Below are 21,249 nucleotides of genomic sequence, written 5' to 3'. Positions count from 1 at the left end.
GCCCAAGAGGTGTGCACGCGCTCAGCCCCGCGGCAGAAAGCGAGGCAGAGGCAGCAAAGCCAGGAACCCCAAAACCAGCCCAACAACGGGGACCCCCCCCACCCTCCCTCGGCCACCCCCAAACCCCGGTACCCCACGCGCACAGGGAGCCCTTCTGTCCCCTTGCAGCGCTTCCAGAGGGCCCTGGGTGCTCCCCAAGGTCCCAAGGGGGGGCATGTGCACCGATCCCCCCCTGGGTGTAGGGCAGGGGCACACGGGGGGAGCCAGCGCCTGGCTGTGGGGTTAGGAGCACGCCGAGCCTGGGCTCTTTCCTCGCTGCGAGTGCTTGCTGTAACCCAATATCCCCCTGATGTAAGGGCCATTTGGGAGGAAACCATAAAAGCTTCAGGAAATGGGTATTAATTCACAGCCAGGCAATAAAGGGGAAGGAGGGCTCCCGGGCAGAGTGGCGGCCCCCAGGGAGTGCGGGTGAGAGCAGGGCTGGGGAGCGGCCGTGCCCTGTTGCAGCAAATCCCCCCCACACACCCCCCTCCCAATTGGAAATTCACCCCCCTGAGAGGTTTTGGGACTCAAAAAATAAAATAAAAACGGGGGCTGTGAAATGGGAGCAGCGGCTGCGGGCAGAGCATCGCCATCCGGGCATTAATTTGCCATCAAAAAGCGACCGGAGCAAGGCTCGGGGCCGCTTTCTCACCCTGCAAATTCCACGTGGGTCCGGCTGCTGACCTGGAAATGCAAAAAAAACCCAAAAACAAACAACAACCGAGCAATAAAAAAAGGCCTGGGAGCTGGGCAGGATCTATCCACCCCGCTGCCTGCCATGCTCCAGGGCCTGCGTGCGGGGAACCCCCCCTGCGCCGCACCCTGTGCTGGCTGCGCCGTGTGCGTGGGGCTATAAATAGTGCAGGAAAGCAGGTTGCAACGCTCCCGTCGCTCCGCCGAGGCTTTGGCAGCCCAAAAAGCCTGCGGGGCTGGGGGGGCTGGGAGGGCGCAGGGCAGGGACCGCGCTCCCCATCCCTGTTCCAGGCATCCCCGAGCCCGAATCCCGGGCTGGATTTATCCCCGGCGGCGGGCAGCGGCTGCAGGACGGGCGGCGGAGGCGAATTTCGCTGAGTGGCTGCTTTTTAAAAATAACTCTGCCTTTGTCAGCAGGTCAGGGCTGCTCCAGATTGAAGAATCGCAGCCGCCCCAGCCCTCCCCGGGCGCGTGCACGGGCGGCAGCCCCAGCTCAGGATGCTCTGGGTGCCGCTGCACCACCGACATCCCCGCGCCCCCTGCACCGGCACCGCTGTCCCCAGGGGTCCGACGTGCCCCAAGGTGGGGGGACACCGGGCTCCGCATCCCCCAGACCTCACCTGGCAGCCCCCAGGTGTCTGCAGGGCCAGGGAGGATGAGGGGGGGGCTGCAGGAGGAATCGGGGGGTGCGGGCACGGAGCCGCTGGCGTTGGGAGCGGCTGAGTCACGCGCTGAGCGCGCCTCGGATGTGAGCGCGATCGTGCGGGGATGAAGGATGCTCACGGCTCTCGCACGAGACAACGCAGGGAGCTCGCTTGCTCTTCCCCCCCCTCCCCTGCAGCTAAAGGCTGTGCCCCATCCGCCGCTGCGGCAGGAAAGGAGCAGGCTCAGCCGCAGTTCGGTGGGGCCGGGGAAAAAACGCGCCGGCTGCGGGAGCGCAGCCCAAGGATGGATGCAGAGGGGATGAACAGGGCAGGAGGGAGAGCAGGGACACTGGGGGGCACCCAGGGGAGGGAGAACAACAGAGCATGACCAAGAAAGAAGGAGAAGCGTTGCAGGGAGGAATGTGATGGCAAAAAGTGGATGGAAACACAGGGCTCCAAGGCTGCGAGGGGAAGGGAGGCGGCCACGAATGCCCGGACTCGGTGCGTGCGGCTCAGTGAACGCGGTGATGCTCAGACCCGGCCACCCAAACGAAGCCAAAGCCACCGGCACGGAGCAGCCGGTGCAGGCTGGGGATGCTGGAGGCAAGGGCTGGAAGGAGCCGAAGTGGTTCAGCCCCACGCAGCCTCTGCCTCGCCAGGCACCCGCTGCATGGGGAGGGAAAACGAAGCAATGGGAAAGAAAAGCTCGAGCGCAAAGGGCAAAAGGGTCCTGGCACGGTCAGCGCCTGCCGGTGGTGCTGGCTCCATCTTTTTGGGCTCACAGGTCACTGGAGAGGATTTTGATGTTCTTGCAGTTGGAGAAGTTGTGCCCAGTGTGGGGGAAATGGCAACGAGCTCGGTGTGGGTGGCCAGAAGAGGTTTTATGGGGCAGGAAAGAGGCTTCCTCAGTTTGTCCCTGCGGCAGAGGAGCAGGGATGCCGTGCTGCGTGGGGTCGTGCTGGACCTAACGGGCTCCAAGGCAAATGGGGACAGCTTGAATGGAGACGTCCCACAGTCTGGTCTTCCAGCAGGGATGGGGACACGGGGACAAGCCAGACCCCTGCCACTGCCCCAGCCACCCAAGGGCTCCCTGTCCCCACCCCGGTCTCCCTTTCTGCACACCTGGGAGCAAACACTGGCCTTGCACCAACACCCCCTGTCCATGCAGGTATAGAAACCACCGAGGCATCACAGGGGGCTTGGCCGATCCCCCAGCAGCAGGACATGGGAGGGAGGGCATCAAAAAGAGGCACTGAAGGAGGCTCCGAGCCTGCCGGGCTCTCCTGGCCACAGCAAGGTCCCCACGTGCCCCGATGGTGGCGAGGTGGCAGCTCAGCATCCTCACCCAGCTGCTGTGGCCGCGAGCTCTCCACCCCCTGCTGCCACAAGGAGCGAATGCCACCAGCGAGGCCAAACCCTACAGAGAAATCCCTGGCCTCATTCAGGTCTGATTTACGCCCCGGCGACGCTGCCAGGCTCGGTGAAGCCGCTGCTGATGGATGGCGGCGCGACAGCGTCCCACCCTGCACCATCTGCATCCTCCGCCGGCAGCCGGGGACGGCCCCACAGCACCCGCAGCCCCATCTGCCCACGGTGGCATTGCCCCACAGAGCTGTCCCCACCCCAGGGCCCCCCTCGGAGGCTGTGGGGCCGCGCATCCTCCCCAAAATCCCCGCCGCGGTGCCCGGCTGAGCCCTTTCCCCTTTACAATCGGTCCATTGGGGTTTGGGGTAGACAGCGGGGACAGGACGGCGGGGAGGTTTTGGGGTCTCGGCCCTCGTCCTCACCCCGCTGGCGTTTCAGGGGTGAGAAGGGGAATTGTGGCCTCATTTTTTTGGTTTTTTTTTGAGCAATTTTTGGAGAACGCTGCTAGCAGAGGCTCCGGCTGCGCGCCGGCGCTCTGGGGGCCGGCGGGGAGAGCGGGGAGGGGGATATAAAAGGTTTCATGCGGTGAGACGGGCACTCAGGGAAGAGGCTGAAAGGGGGCGGTGAGTGCTTTGTATTTCATGCTTGAAGGCACCGAGGCTTTTACCAGCCTTCCCGCGATGATTTAAGGCCAGCTCTGCACTTCGGGAAGGGAGCGGAGCCGTGGCCGGTGGCTCCGCAGGACCCCCCGGGTTTGCCCAGGTTAAACCCAGGCTGGGCTCCATGGGGACAATTTTGGGGCACAAACCCGGGATGGACACCTTCCCTGGGACCTGGGAAGTCCCGGTCCCCACCTTCCCCATGTCCCCACGTCCCCGTCCCGCTCAGCATCTCCTCGTCCAGCAGGGGATGGACACGGGTGGCAGAGCCCCCTAAAGGAAATCACCCCCAGGGGCTGTGCAAGGGGGCGTGGGGGGCTCCAAGAGGTGAGGACGTCCCCTTTTGGGTGCCCTCACCCTAAGCAGAGCCACCTCGACCACCTGGCGACCACCAGCCCTGCTCCAGCCCTGTTCCCCAGCTGGCCTGGATCCAACCCCGTGCCCCCCCCCCCCAACCTGCCTGGGGCTGTGTAAGCCCCGAGCAGCCCCAGCTGGCTCTGCTGGGCTCTTTTCTTCCTAATTCTGCCTCCAACAGGCCCCTTGGAGGGCAAACCCTACAGAAAGCCCACAGAGAGTCCTGGAGGAACGTGGAGAGGTGAGGAGGTGAGCCACGGGCAGGCTGAAATTGAGATTTGAGGGAAAAAGGGGAAATGGGGAGCCCTAAACCCAGGCTGGGGGCGAGGGGATGGAGCTGGGAGCCTCGACCTGAGCGTGCGGGGAGAGCATCGAGGCAGCACCTGGGAGGCACCGGGATGGGGAAGGGCTTGGGATCGCGGGGTGCAGTGCCCCCCGGGGTGGGGACACGGGAGGGCAGGGCAGATAACCCCATCCCGAGCAGAAGGACCCGCAGATAACAGCGGTGTGCGCAGCTCCTTGCCTGCGCTGGGCTGATACCGGCCCCGAGGGCGACCTCTCCGTGGGGCTCGGTCCCACTACCTCTGTATTTCACCCCAAAATTCCCCCCTGGCCAAGCGGGCTCTGATTGACCACGGTGCCACCCCTGCTGCGCTTCCCCCCCTGCTTTCTTCATAGGTTTGCTCAGAAACCACTTTGCCTCGTCTCAGACCCCACACTCTGGGGGAAAACATCCCCTACTTTTATAGGGCAGGGGCACGGGGCCGGCCCCAAACGGTGCCCAAACCCTCCTGCAAAGCCCAGCGAGAGCCTTCGGCGTCGCAGGTCGAGGAGCGAGCGCGCCGAGGGCCGGGGGGAAGCAGCTGCTTGGGGGGATTATTAATGAGCAGCGAATGCTGGGAGAGGCGAGGATCAATCGAAACAAAGGAGTTCAATGGGAAAAAGAAAGGGCTGCGGGGTAATGGGAGTCCATTTCTCCAGCCGACTGTCGGAAACGCATCCTGTTAAACATCCATCAATTATCCCGGCTTGCGAATGCATTAAGGTAATGAGGAATTATCCATCAAATACACTTAAAGGCAGTGCCCCCCTCTGCCAGCCGCCCTGCAAAGAGCCACTTCAGGCAGGGGAAATGGCCTGGAGGTGGATGGAAGCGCAGAGGAGCCCGCGAGGACCCTTCCAGGCTCGGCTGCCTCCTTTGGGACCCGTGTGTCTGGTGACACCGACCACGGGTGGCTCCGTACCCACTCCGTGCCTCAGTTTCCCCATTTGGTGCCACCAAGCTGCTGTCCCCGTGTCCGTGCCGTGCCCCCCATCACCTCCCTTCCCAGGAAAGGAACCAGCGGTGAGCGCGGTGCCTGGCTGGGTGGCCAAGTTCCCCAAACCCCGTCCCCTCCTGCAGCACCCACAGCCCGGGTGCGGCACCCAGGGTGGCCCCGCGGTCACCAAAAAGGTGGCTCGAGGGTGGGAAAGGCCCCGTGGCTCTGCTGCAGAGGGGCTGTGGCTTGGAGCCAAGGTGGATGTTGTGCTGGATGCGCCCAGGAAGGGGAATAAAAGCATCAGGATCAGCTTGAGCCCGGGGTTGCCATCCGTGGGGACAGGACGGGCTTATCAGGGCGTTCCCCTGGCAGCAGGATTTGGGGAGCCAGGGCTGCTCCCGGGCGCTTTGCTGTGGATTCTCTGATGTCTGGCGCTGTGGTTGAGGGCAGGCTCCTGCCTTTCCCTCCGTCTGGGGGAGGATGGAAGAGGGAGAGAGCTGGGGCTCCTCCTGCACAGGCTCCTGCAGATTTTCTCCCCCGTGCCCCACTCTCGGTTTGTGGCTGGATTTGGCCGGCGGGTCCAAAAGGAGGTGAGCAGATGAGCAGCACAATCACAACCTGCATTTCCCTAAGGAACGGGGGAAAAATCCAGCTCCTGGGCTCCTCTCCCCTGGGGCCCGGATCTCTGTTCCCCAAACCTCTCTGCTTTTGGTGTCCTGGAGCATGTGGGAGCGCCTGGGGCCGGCCGTGGGTGGCTATGAGAAGTCGCTGCCGTTAGGTGTCACAAGAGCATCGGGGCTTTGCCCGTCCCTGGGTGAGGGGTGGTGGCGTGGGACAGGAGGGATGGGACGAGGAGGTGGCAGATTGGAGCTGGAGACCCCCAAGGGGCCCAAAGGTCCCTTCCTGCCCACCTCCACCAGCCCTGAAGCCGGGCTGTCTCCGTCACCTCCGTGCACCTCCAGGGTCTGCTGCCCTGGTGCTGGGGATGGGCAGGAGGTGGCAACAGGTCCCTGCAATGAGCCGTCACCTTTTGGTGCATGGAACCCAAAGCAGCGGGCTGCTCCCGAGGGGACAGCTCCAAAAATATGCCCCTGGATGCTCCCCGCAGAAGGATGCTCCCAGGTTCTTCCCCTCCTGGGGTTCCTGCCCCGCGCCCTCCCCGCAGAGCCCCCGGGGCAGCTGCGGCGCTCAGATAATCTTCCAGGAATTTTGCAATTGTTCACCCAAACGCCGTTTTCCACCTTTAATTGCGCCATGGGCTGAAACAAAGCGTGGTCCAGGGCTCAGCGCCTCGATAAGGCACTGCTGGGAAAAACCTTTCTCTCCAATGCCGGGCGCGAGGCTGCAGCGAGCTGATAAAGCCCAGAGTGGCGGCGGCGTTCCCAGGGAGGGAGCAGGAGGAGCCTCGGGGAGCATCCCTGCCCCTTTCCATCCCTCTTGCCAGATGTGGAGAGAGCCGGAGAACGGCCCCGGCTGGCCTCCCAGCCTCGAGTCACCTCTCCCTGCTTGGAGAGGCTGAGGTCACGTCTGGGCTCTCCGGCTGGGGACCGCGGCCAGGAGCTGCGGTGACGGCCACCTCCGCGGCACCAGCGGCGGCAGCGTGCCCCCGCGGGGCTCTCCCCGCACCCTGCGTTTTCCCTGGGTGCCCGTGCGGGATGTAATAGGGGGGGGGAACATGGGGCACACCCAGTTCACCCAGTTCTGTCCTCCCGAAAAGCCTGGAGCTGTCGTTCCCAGAGCGTGCCGGAGCGGGGATGCCTTCCCCGTGACTCACGGCATTCCTCGCAGGTCAGCGGCACAGGGGACACCCCGGCGGCCCCCTCCATCCCTGCCCTGCTGCTGAACTCCCCTCCCAAAGGAAACTTCACCCTGAGACGGGTACCAAGGACGGGGACGCAGTGGGGACCCCCCCCATATGGGTGGCAGGGAGGATGATGGGGACGGGTGACGAAGAGCGTGGGTAGTTAGCGAGAAGCGCGCTGCCAACCAACCGGCCTCTCCGCAACCTGCCAGTTTCCTCTTCGGCTGTTTCTGAAGAAACCCAAAGAGGAACGGCCCCAAAACACTCCCCACGTGCCCCCAGCCCTGCCCCGCTCTGCGCCTCGGTTTCCCTGGGCACAGGGCCGGGGGCAGCGGTGCCAACCCGGCGCTGCTGGGCACGGAGGGTACCCACGCTTTCTTTTTTTGGACACCTCGCATCCGGCTGCGTTGCCCCCGCCCTAAACATTTCCCTTTATCTTTCCAATCTGAGCCCTTTGAATCCACTCCCAGAGACCTTTTTTTGCCCTTTCAAAGGCTCGGAGAAATCTCTTTTTTTTTTTTCCCCCCTAAACGAGCCCAATCCCGTTCCTGCCCGCCCCACCAGGCTGTTTCCCCTGCTGCCCTTTGCGCACCCCTGCGTCTCGCTGCATCCCTCTCCCACCACCCTCAGCATCCCCATCCCGTCTCCATCCACGTCACGAGCGGGGCCGTTCTCCACCAGTGGGTCCCTTCTCCCCACACGGCCGGGACGGGAGCGGGGCAGGCTGAGCGCGGTGCAGCGGGGCCACGGCCGGCGGCTGCCCCCGGGCTCAGCACGCAGGAATGCTGTGAGTTTGCAAAGTGGTTTCAGCGAGACGTTATCTAATGAGGGAGGAGGAGGAGGGCGGATTAAGCCAAACCCACAGCACCGGCTTTCAATTAAACTGGGTGAATTTACGGCTTCTCCTTCTGACACAGCAAACACGGGCTCCGAGCAGCTGCTGGGCTCTCCCCAGGGTCCCGACCTGCCGATCCCTTCCTTGCCCCAAAAGGGGAACGGAGCAGCAGCACTCGGGCGCTCGCCCCGTGAAGCCAGAACCCCTCTGGGCTCTGCATTTACCCACCAGCACCGTGCCAAGCCCCGGGACCCATGGGCGATGCCGCGGTGGGTGCTGCGCCCCAGAGCTGGCCCCACCTTGGGGGCACGGGCTGCAGGATGGGGAAAGTAGCGGGGATGAGGAGGTGGAGACCTGGAAGGAGAAACCCCACAGCAGCATCCGATGGATGGGAGAGATGCAGATGGCTTTGAGTAACACCTCAGGACCCCAAGAAGGAGGACGCCGTGGTCTGATGGATGGGGGATGCTTGGAGGGGGCTCAGCCTGCTCGGTGCCCTCCCCTCCACGTCTCTGCACCGGTCCCACACCGCCCGCTGCCTCAGTTTCCCCTATGGGGCTGCCAGGGGTGGCAGGAGGAGCCGGGTGAGCTGGATGAGCCCAGCCAGGATCTCACAACCGGGGCTGGGAGCATCCCACCGGTGCTGCAGGCCAGGGCTGGGCGCGAGGTGCAGCCACACGTGTGCCAGGGCATGCTTGGCACCTGCCACTGCCAACCCACCACGGGGGAAAATGCCCCAAAACTGTCCAGGGGAGGGTCAGGACCGCTCATCCTGCCACCCCCCGCATCCCAGCACTGCCAGTGCCCACGCGACCCCAAAAGCACCCCGAATCCTTTTGGCCACGGCATGAGCATCACCCTGAGCACCGGCTCTGGGCGATGCAGCACCTATAGGGTCGTGGTGCCACGCAGCACCCCCGGCCCCACGGTGCCACCCTGGGTGCAGGCACCCGGCCAGGCCGGTGACGGGAGAGCCCGGCCGGGCTCCTGCGGTGACGTCCCGGCCCCGCTGCTGACGTCCAACGGAGGGAAAAGCCGTCCCCAGAGCAAATAAGTGGCCAGGCTGTGCAAACCCGGCTCGGCGGGTGTCTCCGGGCAGGTATCTGGGCCCCATCTGGTTGCTGTTTACCTGCTGGAATCCACCCTGCAAACTTCCTCCTCGCTCGGCCCCGATAAGGCGGGGGAGCCGCGTTCGGCCCCGCTCTGGCCTCACGGGGAGGACACCGGAGCCGTGGCCTCGCCTCCAGCCTCCACCCGTGGCATCGGGGGCGTCGATACCCTCGGGGGGTCCCTTGGTGCCGGTGCTGAGGGCACCAGAGAGGGTTTAGGGTGGACGTGAGCCACTCAGAACCCAGCACAAGCGCAGAGCCAAACCCCGCTGTCACCAGCCTGGCTCTGAGCAGCCCCAGGAGCTGCCAAACGGCGTCCAGGGAGCAGCCAGAGCTCGAGGTCTTGACCTGGGGGTGCTGCCCCTGATCTGTGCCACCAGTGCTTGCAGGGGCTGCTCAGCCCCGGCCCCAAGCAGGAGCCACCCGGCGATGGCACGGGGACACCACGAAGCCCCCGAGCCACCCCCGTGCCATCCTGCGCCTTGCAGCCACCCACGGGGCAGGGGAGGACCAGGGGACGGCCGAGGAGACAAAAGGGGGAAACTGAGGCAGGGAGCGGGTGCCAGAGGGCACCGAGCAGGAGCAGCCCCGGCCCCGTGTTGTGAAAGCAGCCGGTTATCAGCGCGCGAGCGTCACGCTCGGAGCGAGCGGCTTCCAAGAAAGGAAGGAAGTGTGGGGTCACCCGGCCCCGCTGCCGCCCTTTTCCAGCAAACAGCCCGCGCCTGCTGATAACAGGGCCGTGCCGGTGCCGCGCAGGAATTCGGGGCCGCCGGCCGCACGCGCTGCCCCAAAACTGCGAGATTTTCCCCCGTTTCCTCTGCTCCAAAGAGCGGCCGCGGTGCCGGGCAGGAGGCAGCCCCGGGTGGCGCGCGCGGCGACACCGCGCAGCTGAGGGGTGACGCCCCAGTGCCATTCCTGCGTCCTCTTACTGGTGGAAACTGGGATCACTGGGCTGGGTGTGCTCCTGCTGTGCACCGAGGGAGCCGACCCGACGCCGCCGCGGTGCCCCGGGAGCGAGCAGGGAGCGGGCCCCGCTCCGCCCCGATACCAAGAATAATTGCGTGATTATGCGATTGGGAAGCAAAGCGCAGATTAATCGCTGATCTCGTTAGGGCCGCGTTTTGCCATCTGCTTCGTGCATGCAGGAGAATCCCTCGCCGTGTGGCCGGGCGAGGGAAATCCCTGGGTGCTGCAGGAGTCCCCGGGTGCCCGGGGAGCGGGGTGCACGGGGAGCCGGGTGCCTTGGGACACGCCGATGCCACCGCAGGCGCCAGCTGTCACCCACAGCCCCGATTCCTGGAAGCCAGGCGGGATCCGGCTCGGCGCGGGGCAGGGCTGTGCTGGGGACTCCTCCTTTGGCCAACAAGTGATGGTGAGAGGACAGCGCCGGTGACCCCGGGGGCTGCGTAGGGCCCAGGTCCTGTGCCAGGGCTGCTCCCAAGCCCTGCTCCCAACCCGCAGGCTGCCTCGCGGACACGGGGCTGGATTTCCAGCGGGATTTCTCTGAGCAGTGCCCTGCTGCAGCTCCCCCCCGGCACCCAGAGCCCCAGATTTGGCAAAAGGACGGAGCCCAAAGCTAAATAACTGCCCAGCACCTCCTGCATCCTTCCCATCACCTCTCCAACCTCCCCACGTGGCGACGCAGCCTGTGCACCCTCCCAGCCTCCGGCCTCGCAGCGGCTGCAGACAAAACCCTTTCCCTCCCTCTCTCCTTCCCTGCCTCCTCTCCCGGCCGCGTGTCCGCCAAAACCCCGGGAAGAGATGAAAGGGATTTCCCCGCTGACCTCCTCACCCCGCGCTGTTTGCACCTCCGCTCCCGCGGGCAGACGAGGCATTTTTCCCATGCTCGGAGGGTCAGCGCCCTCCCTGCCCTCCCGGCCGGAGCAATGCCAGGAATGTACCTGGGGATCGGCTGGGCAGGGCGGCAGGGGAAGCGGGGAGTGGGGTAAAATCACCTTTTTCCCCTTAAAAAAGCGCTGTCCCCACGCAAAGGCTCTGTGGAAGGAAGCAGTTCTGCTGGGACAGGCTGCGGGTGCAAGGGCTGCAGCTGGGTTTTTGTGTCCTTTCCCCCCAGGTGATGCCACTGGGATGGATCCTGGGGCTCTGGGCATGGTGCTGGGTCCCCCCCAGTGTGGGACAGAGCCTTGTGGGGTGTCCCTGCCACCCCAGGCTGATCCCACAGCTGATCCTGGGGCTGTGTTCCCACCCCGGCACCGTCCCTGTGTGGCCGTCGTGTCCGAGGCAGAGGCTACCAGGGGCCAGCAGCAGGAGGATCCATTTCCTTCCCCTCCGTTCCACCTTGACCTTGCACCACCCGAAATAGGAATAAAAGGGAAATGAAAGCGAAGGGAATGGGGACAGGACCCGGGGCATTGCCCTGCGGGGCTGTGGGGTGACCCCGGGAGGTCCTGGGGCTGCTCCGTGCCCCGGCACGGCACAAAAAAAGCACCCAAAACCTTGGTGCTGCTTCCCGGCTCCTGCCCCTCTCCTGGCCCCATCCCAGGGCACCCAGTGGGTGGCAGGAGGTTTTTCCCCTCCGGAGGGGCCACGGCCCCAGGACCCCCTCAGCACGTGGCTCCGTGCCCCGCGCCGCCCCGACGAGCCCCTTGCTCCCCTCCGCTCCGCTCGGCGAGAGGGTTTTGCTTGTAAACAGCAGTCCCCGGGTAACACTTTTAATCCGTCGCCTCTCGGCTATTATTCATCCCCGGCTAACCTTAAAGCCTCCCCCTTTCTCTGCGAGGCACCCCCAGAGCAGAGGAAATTCCTCAGGCCTGACGTGATGTGAAACACGAGCGGCTCGGCCCCAGCCGCCCCCTTCCCTGCCCCAAATCTCGCCGGGGCCATTTCCCAACCCAGGTTTCCCTGTAGCATCCCCCCCCCCCCCTCTCCCCACCACCACCACCTCCCAGCCACCCTTTTTCTGCTTTAGACATTGTAACCCGAGAGGCTGGAAATGCAGCGCCTTTCATCTTCCATTTCCCACATCCTGAGAGTCTGGGGAGAAGGAGCCCACCCAGCTGAAGGAATCCCAAAAATGTGGCTCTCTCCACCTCCCCATCCCCTCCGCCGCCCCCCGCGCGGCTCCATTCACAAAGCAGATTAGCCATGCTGCCGGCTCCACGCACACCTCTCCCAAAAAGCCCGCGCTAAAAGCCTGCAGCGACAAGGGGAAAAACTCAAAAAGGGACAAAAAGGCCAAATTCCCACATCCTCTCCTCCTCCCAGCCCGGCTGCTGGGGAGCGGCACCCAAAGGTGCTGGTTTAGCCCGGGATGGGATCTGCGTGTCCCAAGCTGTCACCGCTGTTTTGGGGTCCCAATAGGTGTGGGGGACCCCAGGACGCAGAGGTTGGGTGGGGAGGGATGTGGCCCCCCAGGCAGTCCCATGGACCACAATTTTTTGGGGTATCCGTGCTCCTGCGTGCCCCGGGCTCGGCAGCATCCTGCAGGGCAGTGCCTGTCCCCGCACCACAGTGGCACTGGGATCGTGCACACATCTCATGGCACTCCCAGCATCACCGCTGAGACACCAGGGCACGTTTTGGTGACCTCAAGAAAGTGACAGCCGGCTGGGGATGCCCCAAACACCAGGGGGATGCCCCAAAAGGCCTGGCCGAGGACAGCTCCCGCGCCCTTTTTGGGGCGGAATCGCTCACTGCGGGGTGCCAGCGCCTTTCCTGGCCCCGTGTGCGTTGGTTTCAGGCTTTCCCAACGCCTGGCGAGGCGGCGACGCCGCTGGGAGCTGGGGCTCGCCCCACGCCCTGGGCCAGCCGGTTCTGCGGGCAACCGAGCCCCGGCGGCCGCGAGCCACGGGCAGGCGCAGCAGCCAAGGTCACGCCGTGACTCAAAGCTCATGCGAGGGAAACCGCAGCCTTTCTGTGTCAGGGCGCAAATCGTCCTCCCCTCCCTCCTGCAGGGATGCCCCCGGCCGGCCCCTCCGCAGGGGGATGCTCACGGGGCTGATATGGGGTTGTGCTCCCTGCCGCCTGCCTCTGACCCCGTTCTTTTGTCCGTGCTTTTGGGGAAACCTCCTAAAAGGTGCGGATCTGCTTCCCCCAGGCCCCAGCGAGAGCAGGGAATTTGCCCCTCTCTCACCCTGGGCGCTGCCCTGGCCCTCCCCATCGTCACCTATTTGCTAATTGTGCCGGCGGGGAAGGGCGGGAGGCGAGAGAGGAGGAAATACAAAAAGTAAACTGAGAAAGCCAGGCTGCAGCTCCAAGGGCCCGGCACAGCAATCAAGCGATAAAGCAGTAATTAAGCCTGATTATCATGCAAGGCAGCCCTGGTTAGACTGGAATGCCGCTGAAGAGCCCGAAAGCTGCCGGGATTGTTTGCAGGCTGAGAACTGATCTTCTGATGTCTGCTGGGAGCTGCTCTCCCCCAGCCCTGCCACCAGCCCCACATGCACCCCGGGGTCCTGCTTCTTCCCCGGGCATGGGTCCCTCGGGTTTTTTCATCCTTGCAGCCCCACGTAACCTCCTCCTGGAGCTGCACCAGGGCTCATGCCAAGCCTCGGGTTTGAGCCAGGGGTGGAAAGATCCAGCATGGGCTGGGGGTGCTGCTGCCCGGCCCTTGGGGTCACCTGCATAGGGCCAGCCGTGCACCCATGCACCCCAGGAGGTGCGGGGTGCTCCGCTGCACCCAATGGCTTTCAGTAAGCGGAAGAGGATTTGGGGGAAAAGGTGATTCCTCCGGAGGAAGGCAAAGCAGGATGAGGTTGGCTTCGTCTTAACCTGAATGTCTGACACATCCCAATTGCGTCGCCTGGGGTTGGCGGAGGGAGAAGTGAGCTCACGGGCCAGGCTCTGGGGGAACAACCGGCCCCAGCCCTGCTTGGGGTCTGCTGGGAACCAGGGATGTGGCTTGGGGGGGTTATTCTGGGGGGAGATGGATGCAGTTGGGAAATAGGGCAGCGTGCCGTGACCCGCATGGGGAAATGCCTCCCCAACGCCCCCGGGACAGGGTGCCAGCCCTCCGTGCCCGCAGGAAGGGGTGCGCTCAGCACCCAGGAAATCGGCACTTGGGCAAGGCTCACGCACGGCGATGATCTGGCCCCAAAGCATCTGGGTTGCGAGAGAGACGCTGCTCCCCTCGACGCTAATGAGCAGTTTGGGCAGGGCGAGGAAGAGGCTGAGCCTCCCCGGAGGAGGTCAGAGGAAGGCAGCCCCCAGGAAAGCCCTGCTGCTCCCGGGGTGAGCCCTGTTTGTAAATACAGAGCCTGTTTCCAGGGCAGCCCGTGTGGCACCTTTCATCATCGGGGCAAGGAATCTGGTAATGGGTTTGGGGCAGATGCTGAGTCACTCGGTCCCATGGCTGAGCGCTGACTCGCAGAACCAGTCGTCCCCAACCTGCCCGGGTTTTCGGGTGGGAATGAGGCAGGAGAAACGCGCCACCCGCCCTCTGCTCCACCCCGAGCTTGCATCACCCCAAAAAAACAATAACAACAACAACAACAAAAAATAAAAACAACAGAAGGGAGAGAGGCTGCGACGGGTTTCTCCACACTTTCCCCAAGCAGGAATGTCACCTACGGGGCAGGAACCAGGCTCTGGGGGGGTCCCACATGTGCAGGAGAATGCTCTGCATCGCCCAACGCGTCTCGGCGAGGCAGTGAGCATCGCCCGCACACAGCCCTCGGGTTGGGCTGGGTGGCGTCCGGGTGTTTTTATTTGAAAAGAAGTCCAAAAAGAGCCCGGCGCTCACCAGCATTTCCAGTAAAACCCATTGAATTTCGGCAATTCATCCCACAAGTATGTGTGGGATGCTGGGAACTCCTCGGTCCCGCTCGGGCGCAGGAGCCCAGATGGGCTCCGGCTGGAGCAGCGCAGCTCCCAGTGGCCGGAGCTCTTTGCTCTACATGCTAACAGAGTGAGTAATCAGAAACCTCCATCCAGTAAATTATTTATCTTATCTCTGGAACTCGGCGGAGCATTGCAGCCAGTGACTTCTGCGGAAAAAGAAAAGAAAAAAAAAAAAAAAAAAAAAAAGGCTGTTAGTCAAGAGCCCCCAGCTGGAACCTCCACTTTTACTAGAAAAGGGAAAAGTTCAGGCTCTGGTTCGCCCGCGGTTCGTAGGAAGCGGTGAAGTAAAGGCTGGGATGGTGCGGGGCGGCCAGGAGAGCCAGAAAATTGCAAAATTTAATGCAAATAATAACATTATTAATAGGCTGGAGCTGCTTTGGGGTTTTTCGCTGGAATTGGAGAAGGGGAAGAGCTGCGATGCTGCCGGATGGATGGGAAGCGAGCTGGTGGGCTGCCAGCATCCCAAATCCGCCCTGTTGGGATTATTCCCATTGAGCAGATGGGAAGGGTGAGGCCGGGTGGCCAGATGGGTGCCTCTGACCCCGTGTGTCCCTCGAGTGGTCCCGGTACGGGCTGGTGGCACCCGGGCACGCGTTGGGTTCCCAGTTGGTGCAAGATGGTGGGGGCAGCACCTGTCAGCCCTGCCACGGCTGGGTGTCACCGTGTCACACCTGAGGACGCCCCGTCAGCCCTCTGGGTGCCATGTCAGCCTTGACGATGCCCCGTCAGCCCTCAGGATGCCCTAATCCTGCTAACGCCATGTGCCCCCTGACGCCGCCATGTCAGGGCAGAGCTCATTGCAGCTCCCTGAGAGGAACCCGAGGGAACGGCCTGGAGCTGTGCCAGGGGAGGTTGAGGTGGGCAATGAGGAGCCATTTCTGCTCAAACAGAGCGGGCAGGCGTTGGGACGGGTTGCCCAGGGAGGTGGGGGAGTCCCCGTCCCTGGGGGGGCTCCAGGAGAGGTTGGGGCTGGTGCTTGGGGACACGGCTCAGTGGGGACAGTGGGGGGGGGGTGCTTGGAGCAGGTGACCCTGGGGGGCTCCTCCACCCCTAATAACTCTGGGATTCTGTGTCCAGGACCCCCTGAGGGCACCAGACTCCCCTGAGGACCCCCAGTCCCCCAGGCGCTGCCCCGTCCCCCCCTGAGGCCGCCCCGTCCCCTCACAGCTCCCCGCGCGCCACGGGGCCGCCCGGCCCTAACCCGCAGGGCCCCCTCCTCACATCCCCCTCCCCCCTCCCCTCCCTCCTCCTTTGGCGCCTTTTCCTTCCCGCCACGTCGTTGCCCGCCGCTCTCTCCCCTCCGGCCCGGGGCCGCGCCCCATTGGCTGCGGGGGCCGCGGGCTGGGCGTGGCCTCGAGCTGATGGCGCGCCCCGGCTCAGGCCCCGCCCCCTCCCGCGGCTCTCCCGGGACCGCCCCCGCCTCCCGCTACTCCCGCGGCCGGCGCGGGGCCGCCGCCGCCACACCGGAGCCCGGCACCGCGCCGAGCAGCCGCCACCCGCCGGCCACCCCCAAAACCCCCCCTAAAACCCCCCTTTACCCTTCCACCACCACCCGCCCGGAGCTTCCCCCGGTTACCGGGAGCAGCCGCAGCCCGGTTACCGGAGCCGCCCCGCTGGCTCCCGGTCAGTTTCGGGCCCTGGAGGGGGGGGACGGCAGCGGGATGCTGCTTTCTAAAATTAATTCCTTGGCCCATCTCCGCTCCGGGCCCGGCGGGGAGTTGCACGCCACGAAGGTGCCGCCAGGTGAGCCCCCGGTTAGGGTCGGTGGTGGGGTGTGGAGTGGGGGGGGGCTCGGTTTTGGGGGGGCTCCGGTATCGGGGGGAGCGGCACGGTGATGATGCCCGGTGCCTCGCCCCGCAGGGAAGGAGAAGGAGCCGCTGGAGAAGCTCTACCAGGTGGGCCCGCTGCTGGGCAGCGGCGGTTTCGGCTCGGTGTACTCCGGTATCCGCCTCTCCGACAGCGCCCCGGTAAGCGGCGGGGGGGGGAGCGACCGGGGGGGGTCGGTGGTGGTGGTTGGGGGGCGAGCGCAGTGCTCAGCCGCCGGTCCTTATCCCGCAGGTGGCCATCAAACACGTGGCCCGGGACCGCATCTCCGAGTGGGGCGAGCTGGTGAGTGAGGGGGGGCACCGGGGGGGGGCACCGGAGGGTCCCCGGGGGGGTGGGGGGGCCGGGGAGGGAACCGGAGCATCCTTGGGTAGGGGGGAGGCGGGAGGGAGCTGGAGCATCCCTGTAATAGGGGAGCTTTGGGGGGTGGGGGGGGGGTAGTGGAGCATCCCTTGTTTTTGGGGGGGGGGGGGGAGGGAACCGGGGCATCCCTGGTGGGGGGGGAGACCGGAGGGGGGAATCGGGACAGCCCTGGTTTGGGGGAGTGTGTAGGGGAAAAGGGAACATCCCTGGTTTGGGGCATTTTTGGGGTTGGGGGGCACTGGAGCATCCCTGGCTTGGGGCGTTTTGGGGCTTGGGGGCCAGCGGAGCATCCCTGCCTTGGCATTTTTGGGGTTGGGGGGGGCACTGGAGCATCCTGCCTTGGGGCACTTGCGTGGGCACCGGAGAATTCCAGGTCTGGGGGTGCCGGGGAGGGAACCGGAGCATCCCTGGCTTGGGGGGGGTTTGTGGGTTTGGGGGGGGGGGGACACCAGGTCTGAGCGCGCCGTGCGTCCCCGCAGCCCGGCGGCACCCGCGTGCCGATGGAGATCCTGCTGCTGAAGAAGGTGGGCTCGGGCTTCCGCGGGGTCATCCGCCTCCTCGACTGGTTCGAGCGTCCCGATAGCTTCGTGCTGGTGCTGGAGCGGCCGGACCCGGTGCAGGACCTTTTCGATTTCATCACGGAGCGAGGAGCCCTGCCCGAAGAGCTGGCGCGGGGGCTTTTCCACCAGGTGCTGGAGGCCGTGCGGCACTGCCACAGCTGCGGCGTCCTGCACCGCGACATCAAGGACGAGAACATCCTCATCGACCTCTCCACCGGCGAGCTCAAGCTCATCGACTTCGGCTCCGGCGCCCTCCTCAAGGACACCGTCTACACCGATTTCGACGGTGAGACCGCGCCCCGGGGATGCTCAGCGCTCAGCATCCCGACCCGGCTTTGCCCCTATTGCAGCAGCTCAGGGAGAGAAGGAAAAGGGGGGGGTGGCGGGGGGGGGGGCAGCAATTATCCCAGCCGCCCGGCCAAGTTGCTGCTTCTATTTTTTTTTTTTTTTTTTTTTTTTTTTTTTTTTGGCACGGGGTGGATGTTGTGAAATGGGAGCCGGCTCCCGGCGTCAGCCCAGACGCCCAACCAACCTGCTCTGGGCTGGGGCGGGAGGTTGGTTGGGGTTGTGGGGAGGGGGGGGGGGGGCAGCCCTACAAAAACAAACAGCTGCCGGGGGGGGGGGGGGTTGCAAAACCTGGTTTGCAGCCGCAGAAGGGCTTGCGTTGCTCCGCTCCCCTTGTTTGCTTTGCTTTTTTTTTTTTTTTTTTTTTTTGGCAAGGAGTGTGTGGGGGGGGAAAGGCGTGGTTCCCCCCCCCCCCTCCTCCCTCCTTCTCCCTTGGGTTTTTATTTTTTATTTTTGCGTGTAACGGTCGGCTCCCAGCCTTCCCCGGCCCCGTGCTGCCCCCTTTCGGCACCGGTGCCTTTTTTTTACAACCCAAAGTTTGTAAACAAGAGTCACGTGCTGGCGGCAAGGGGGGTGGCGGGTTGCACGGTGACCCCCCCGCCTCCTCCTCACCAGCACCCACCCTAAAGATGCTCGGGCGAGGAACCGCGGTCCCCAAAATGGGATTTGGGGTGGCGAGCATCCTTGTGACGAGCGGCACCGTCCCCACGCAGGTACCCGGGTGTACAGCCCGCCGGAGTGGATCCGCTACCACCGCTACCACGGGCGCTCGGCGGCCGTGTGGTCCCTGGGGGTGCTGCTCTACGACATGGTGTGCGGGGACATCCCCTTCGAGCAGGACGAGGAGATCCTACAGGGCCAGGTGTACTTCAGGCAGAGGGTCTCTCCAGGTGGGCACCGGCTCCTGGGCACGCGGTGGGGAGGTGGCACCACCCTGGGGGGCGGTGGGATTTGGTGGCACGCGTTGCGCCGTCCTTGGTGATGCCCCCAAAATTGGTGCTGGGTTTTGGGCATAGCTCGGAGGAGGAGGACAGGAGCTGACATCCCCCCGTGGTGGTTTTCTCTCCCGCAGAGTGCCAGCACCTCATCAGGTGGTGCTTGTCCCTGCGCCCCTCGGACAGGCCGTCCTTCGAAGACATCTTCAACCACTCCTGGATGCAAAGCGTCCACCTCCCGCAGAAGGCCACGGAGATCCACCTGCACAGTTTGCTCCAGGAGACGGGCAAATAACAGCTCCCTGCCTCTCCTGGCCCTGAGAAGCGAAGGACAGTGGATTTTCCTCCTCGTGACCGTAACCCTGGGTGGGGACCGTCGCGGGAGCCACGCACAGCTCGCTCCAGAGCCCGGAGACTCGGTCCCTCGGTGGCCGCGACCCAACCCAGCTGTCCCGGACTTGAACCGAATGGTCCTGTCTCACTTGATGTTTTGCCAGTAAATTTTATTTTTATTTTTTGGATTTTTTTTTTTTTTTTTGTCTTTGGGGGCTCCCACGAGTCTTCCTGGCCTGCTGAATTTGGGACTGCGAGAGGATCGGAGCCCTGACTGCGAGAGCAGCTCCAACCGGGGGACCTGGGGGGAGGGCAGGGCAGCGCCGCGGCCGACCGGCTCTCTTCTTCGCCGTCACCGTCTTCGAGTGCCTTCAGTTGCAATCCTGGCTGTGCTGGAGGAAATACTTGAATTTTCCTACACTGCTGCTTTTCCGAGACTCGCCTGGGTGTAGAGCTACTTCTTCTCCCCGTGCAAAAGGAAACCGGGCGGATGGAGCTGGGGAGCTGTCTCGCCTCCCGCACCTCCGAAGCGCGCCGCCGTCTCCTGGGGACTTTTCTTCCTTGGGCTCTTTGCTTCCCGTGCCCTCACGAATGCACAAACAATGCAACCCAACAGAGCTGTAAATGTGTGTACAGAGTTATACAGGAGCAAAGCTTGATGTACAGTTGTTAATAGTGGTAACATTTTACCTTTTTTGGTTTTGTTTTTTTTTTTTCCTTCCAGTTTTTGTTTTTTATTTATTTTCCTGGATTTGTTTTGTTTGTGTTTTTTTTTTTTTTTTTTTAAAAAGGAAGAGTCCTAGCCACTAGGATAACTTATTTATTTATTTATAACTCCCGTGGGTCCCCAACCCATGCCTTGCTTCTACAGCTGCTGATCCCTGGGTTCCCATTGGAGTCTCCCCCCTTGCGTCCGTCCCGGTGCCTGTTTCACCTCGTGCTTCCGTCGGATGTCTGGCCGTGGCGTGGAGCAGCCGCCTGCGTGCGGCCCTGCTCCCATCTGTGCCCTGCCACGTGCCCGTTGGGGTTTGCAGAGGATTTTCGGCCTTCCCCACGGGTACCTGGGGGGGACCCCGGTGCGTGCCGAAGCGGGGTCGTCCGCGCTGTCAAGTCTGTCCGTGTAACCAGTGTGTAGCCGGCGGGTTTTTGTTAATAGCTAATATTGTACAGGGGAATTCAGAAATCCTATTTTTTTTATACATGCGGTTTTAAATAAAAACTTAAATCACTTAAATGCCCCGGAGGCACCCCTTTCTTGCGGGGAGGGAAGAAGAAGGGGGTACCACCGGTGATCGCACCGCATCGTCCCCGGCATCTCACGGAGAGGAGGCAGCGAGCGAATGGCAGCACCCGACCCAAAGAAATTCTCCTTAACCGGGACTCGCTGGTCCCAAAGCAGCACGGGGAAGGCTGGACTGGGCCCTCCTCGGGCGTCTCCAGCTCCGACCGCTCCTGGGAGAAGAGATCAAAGGGGTGTGGAGCCTTTTCGTCTCCATTCATCCGCGGGCGGCCGCGCGGAGCATGTGCTCGGCCCGGCGAGTAAACAAACATCAAAGCGCCCTTGCGAAACGCCGGATGTTGTCAGCCAAATTAAATTTGGGTAACGCGGATCCTGTTGCTCCGGCTCTGGCGGCGCGGGGCGTGCGTTGCATGCCGGGGTGCCGGGGGGTGAAGCAAGCCACCGGCGTGCTGCCCCCACCTCCAGCGCGGCTGCGGCCGCCGCCGAGCGAGAGGAAGTCGATCTCCGGATTACGAGAAGTCGGTCGCTATCAGGCAGCAGCGGTAACGCCTCGCTCAAGTTTTTGCCCTCCAAACTGCCCGAGCTCACTTCCCAGCTCCTCAGCGTTTTCAGCTTTGGGGCTTTTTTTTTTTTTTCTTTTTTTTGTATTATAATTTTTGCTTGGGACTTTTCTTTGTGTTGACGTCATGGGAACAGGGCTTCAAAATTCTCATCTCATGGGTGGTGCCGTGATGGGTTGGAGAGCTCCTTCCCCCACGGAAAGGGGCACTGACCATCCTCCAAACTACTTCCCCAGACCCCTGACTGGACCTGACACAAAAGGCCATCCTTTCCTTGGCTCACCCCACATATTTCTCGCTTAAAATCCCCCTCCCAGTGCCCCTTCCCCAGGTCACCCCAGGTGAGCCCTTCTCCAAGCCGTGGGGCTGCTGCAAGGGGGCTGGGGGGCCCCCCAGCCCCGTCCCCAGCTTTGCGGTGACTTCGTGCGCTGTGTCACTGCTGCACCTCTGCCCTCAGCAGCAAGCGTTAACTCGGTTTGTTTGTTTTGCCTTTTTTTTTTTTTCTCAGCTGCATCTTTCATCTCCTCCT

At 63.5% G+C, this 21,249-nt stretch overlaps 1 protein-coding gene across 1 annotated transcript; it reads left to right on the top strand.

Moving 5' to 3' along the window:
• The first annotated feature begins 15,994 nt into the window (after nucleotides 1-15,994).
• Nucleotides 15,995-20,154, top strand: PIM1 (Pim-1 proto-oncogene, serine/threonine kinase). Its single transcript, XM_027444729.3, has 6 exons — nucleotides 15,995-16,303; nucleotides 16,421-16,527; nucleotides 16,619-16,669; nucleotides 17,227-17,593; nucleotides 18,366-18,542; nucleotides 18,725-20,154. The coding sequence occupies exons 1-6, from the start codon at nucleotides 16,222-16,224 to the stop codon at nucleotides 18,880-18,882; spliced, it is 942 nt and encodes a 313-aa protein (XP_027300530.3). The 5' UTR covers nucleotides 15,995-16,221; the 3' UTR covers nucleotides 18,883-20,154.
• Nucleotides 20,155-21,249: the final 1,095 nt, after the last annotated feature.

This window comes from Anas platyrhynchos, chromosome 27, assembly GCF_047663525.1.
Source record: "Anas platyrhynchos isolate ZD024472 breed Pekin duck chromosome 27, IASCAAS_PekinDuck_T2T, whole genome shotgun sequence".
Lineage (NCBI taxonomy): Eukaryota > Metazoa > Chordata > Aves > Anseriformes > Anatidae > Anas > Anas platyrhynchos.
Note: the sequence above shows the minus strand (reverse complement) of the source record. Positions and strands in the feature narration are given on the sequence as shown.

Excerpts from the sequence above, each read along its gene's own strand:
- PIM1 (XM_027444729.3), top strand. The coding sequence starts at position 16,222 with ATGCTGCTTTCTAAAATTAATTCCTTGGCCCATCTCCGCTCCGGGCCC. Across the intron at positions 16,304-16,420 it reads CGCCACGAAGGTGCCGCCAG|GGAAGGAGAAGGAGCCGCTG; the intron begins GTGAGCCCCCGG and ends CTCGCCCCGCAG. Across the intron at positions 18,543-18,724 it reads CAGGCAGAGGGTCTCTCCAG|AGTGCCAGCACCTCATCAGG; the intron begins GTGGGCACCGGC and ends TCTCTCCCGCAG.